This window comes from Macrotis lagotis, chromosome 2 (genome assembly GCF_037893015.1).
Source record: "Macrotis lagotis isolate mMagLag1 chromosome 2, bilby.v1.9.chrom.fasta, whole genome shotgun sequence".
Taxonomy (NCBI): domain Eukaryota; kingdom Metazoa; phylum Chordata; class Mammalia; order Peramelemorphia; family Peramelidae; genus Macrotis; species Macrotis lagotis.
Window position 1 is genome coordinate 159,894,908 of NC_133659.1, and position 1,692 is coordinate 159,896,599.

The 1,692-nt window shown below is 36.8% G+C and overlaps 1 protein-coding gene across 1 annotated transcript; it reads left to right on the top strand.

Moving 5' to 3' along the window:
• The first annotated feature begins 326 nt into the window (after positions 1-326).
• On the top strand, positions 327-1,259 carry LOC141511244 (olfactory receptor 6K3-like). The gene has a single exon (XM_074220482.1). The coding sequence runs from the start codon at positions 327-329 to the stop codon at positions 1,257-1,259; it is 933 nt and encodes a 310-aa protein (XP_074076583.1).
• Positions 1,260-1,692: the final 433 nt, after the last annotated feature.

Below are 1,692 nucleotides of genomic sequence, written 5' to 3' on the forward strand. Positions count from 1 at the left end.
GGCATTAGAGATGGGAACATCAAACAGATGAGGGAGGTTTGAAATCCAAGAAACTAGGATCTCTTCCACTGTAGGAGAAGACATCAGAGAAGGTCTGTAGTGGAGAATGGAGATATTCAAAATGCTTTATTAAAAGCAAAAGAATGAGGTGCACAGGATAATTTTTGAGATTCCTCTCAATTCTAAATCATATGAATTTAAATCACTGAACAAACTGGAGGTAGAGAATGGAAGAGCAACAGTATTGATCTGTGTTTTAAAATAGTCCTAACCTTCTAATGTGGGGAAAATTTGTTCTTCCTTTCACAGGTTATTTTGCACATGATATGGAGAATAAAAACCAATCAATGGTGACAGAGTTTCTCTTCTCTCTATTCCCCCAGTTTCAAGAAGGGGGCTTCCTATTCTTCATTCCTTTGCTCCTCATTTACCTGTTCATTGTCATTGGGAACCTCCTGATCGTCATTGTTATCAGACTGGATGCCCGACTTCATAACCCCATGTACAATTTCATCAGCATCTTCTCCTTCCTAGAAATCTGGTATACCACAGCTACCATCCCCAAAATGCTCTCAAACCTGGTCAGTGATCAAAAGACTATCTCCTTTACTGGTTGCATCCTACAAATGTACTTCTTCCATTCTCTTGGAAACACTGAGGGCATCTTGCTGATGACTATGGCCATTGACAGGTACATTGCTATCTGTAATCCCCTAAGATACCCAACTATAATGACCCCCAGGCTATGTGCTCAGCTGAATATTGGTTCTTGTGTCTTTGGCTTCCTTATCTTACTTCCTGAGATTGCATGGATCTCCACTCTGCCCTTCTGTGGCTCTAATCAGATTCATCAGATCTTCTGTGACTTTGCCCCTATATTGAACTTGGCTTGCAAAGATACTTCTATGCTCCTGGTACAAGATATATTTCATGCTATTGTTATCCTCTCTACTTCACTAATTATTACCCTCTCCTACATTCGCATTATCATTGTGATCCTAAGGATACCCTCCACAGAGGGTCGCCAAAAAGCTTTCTCTACCTGTGCCAGCCACCTTGCTGTCTTTTTTTTGTTCTTTGGCAGTGTGGGACTCATGTATCTACGTTTCTCAGCTACTTACCCTCCATTCTGGGACACAACCATTGCAGTGATGTTTACTGTCCTTGCCCCCTTTTTTAACCCTATAATTTATAGTTTGAGGAATAAGGATATAAAGGAAGCCATAAAGAAACTTCTTTGCCCAAATGAAACAAAATAATGTATGCATATATATATATATATATATATATATATATATACACGCACACATACAGATATACTTCTTCAAAAACATGTATACACATTTTATATAGTTATATCTATACATATATACATGTATTCACCTTTAGATTTATAAGCAAACACTATATATATGCATATATATATATATACAATATATTTATATGTATGTATGTAGTAGGTGAATGTATACATATTTTGTGTATATAGATGCACATTGGAACTAAGTCATACTTAATGCTTTATAGTTTATTGGGAACCAAATGTCCGTTTTCTCTGTTGACCGTACCTGCAGGCCCATGAGTTGAGTGCTGTTAAAGATTTAAAAATTCTTATTTTTTTCCTTATTCAATTCTATAACTAAGATGAGATAGATAGAACTTTGGCTATCGACATTGATATTTAAGGGGAAA

What these genes read in the sequence shown, in the direction of transcription:
- LOC141511244 (XM_074220482.1), top strand. Translation starts at nt 327, where the DNA reads ATGGAGAATAAAAACCAATCAATGGTGACAGAGTTTCTCTTCTCTCTA.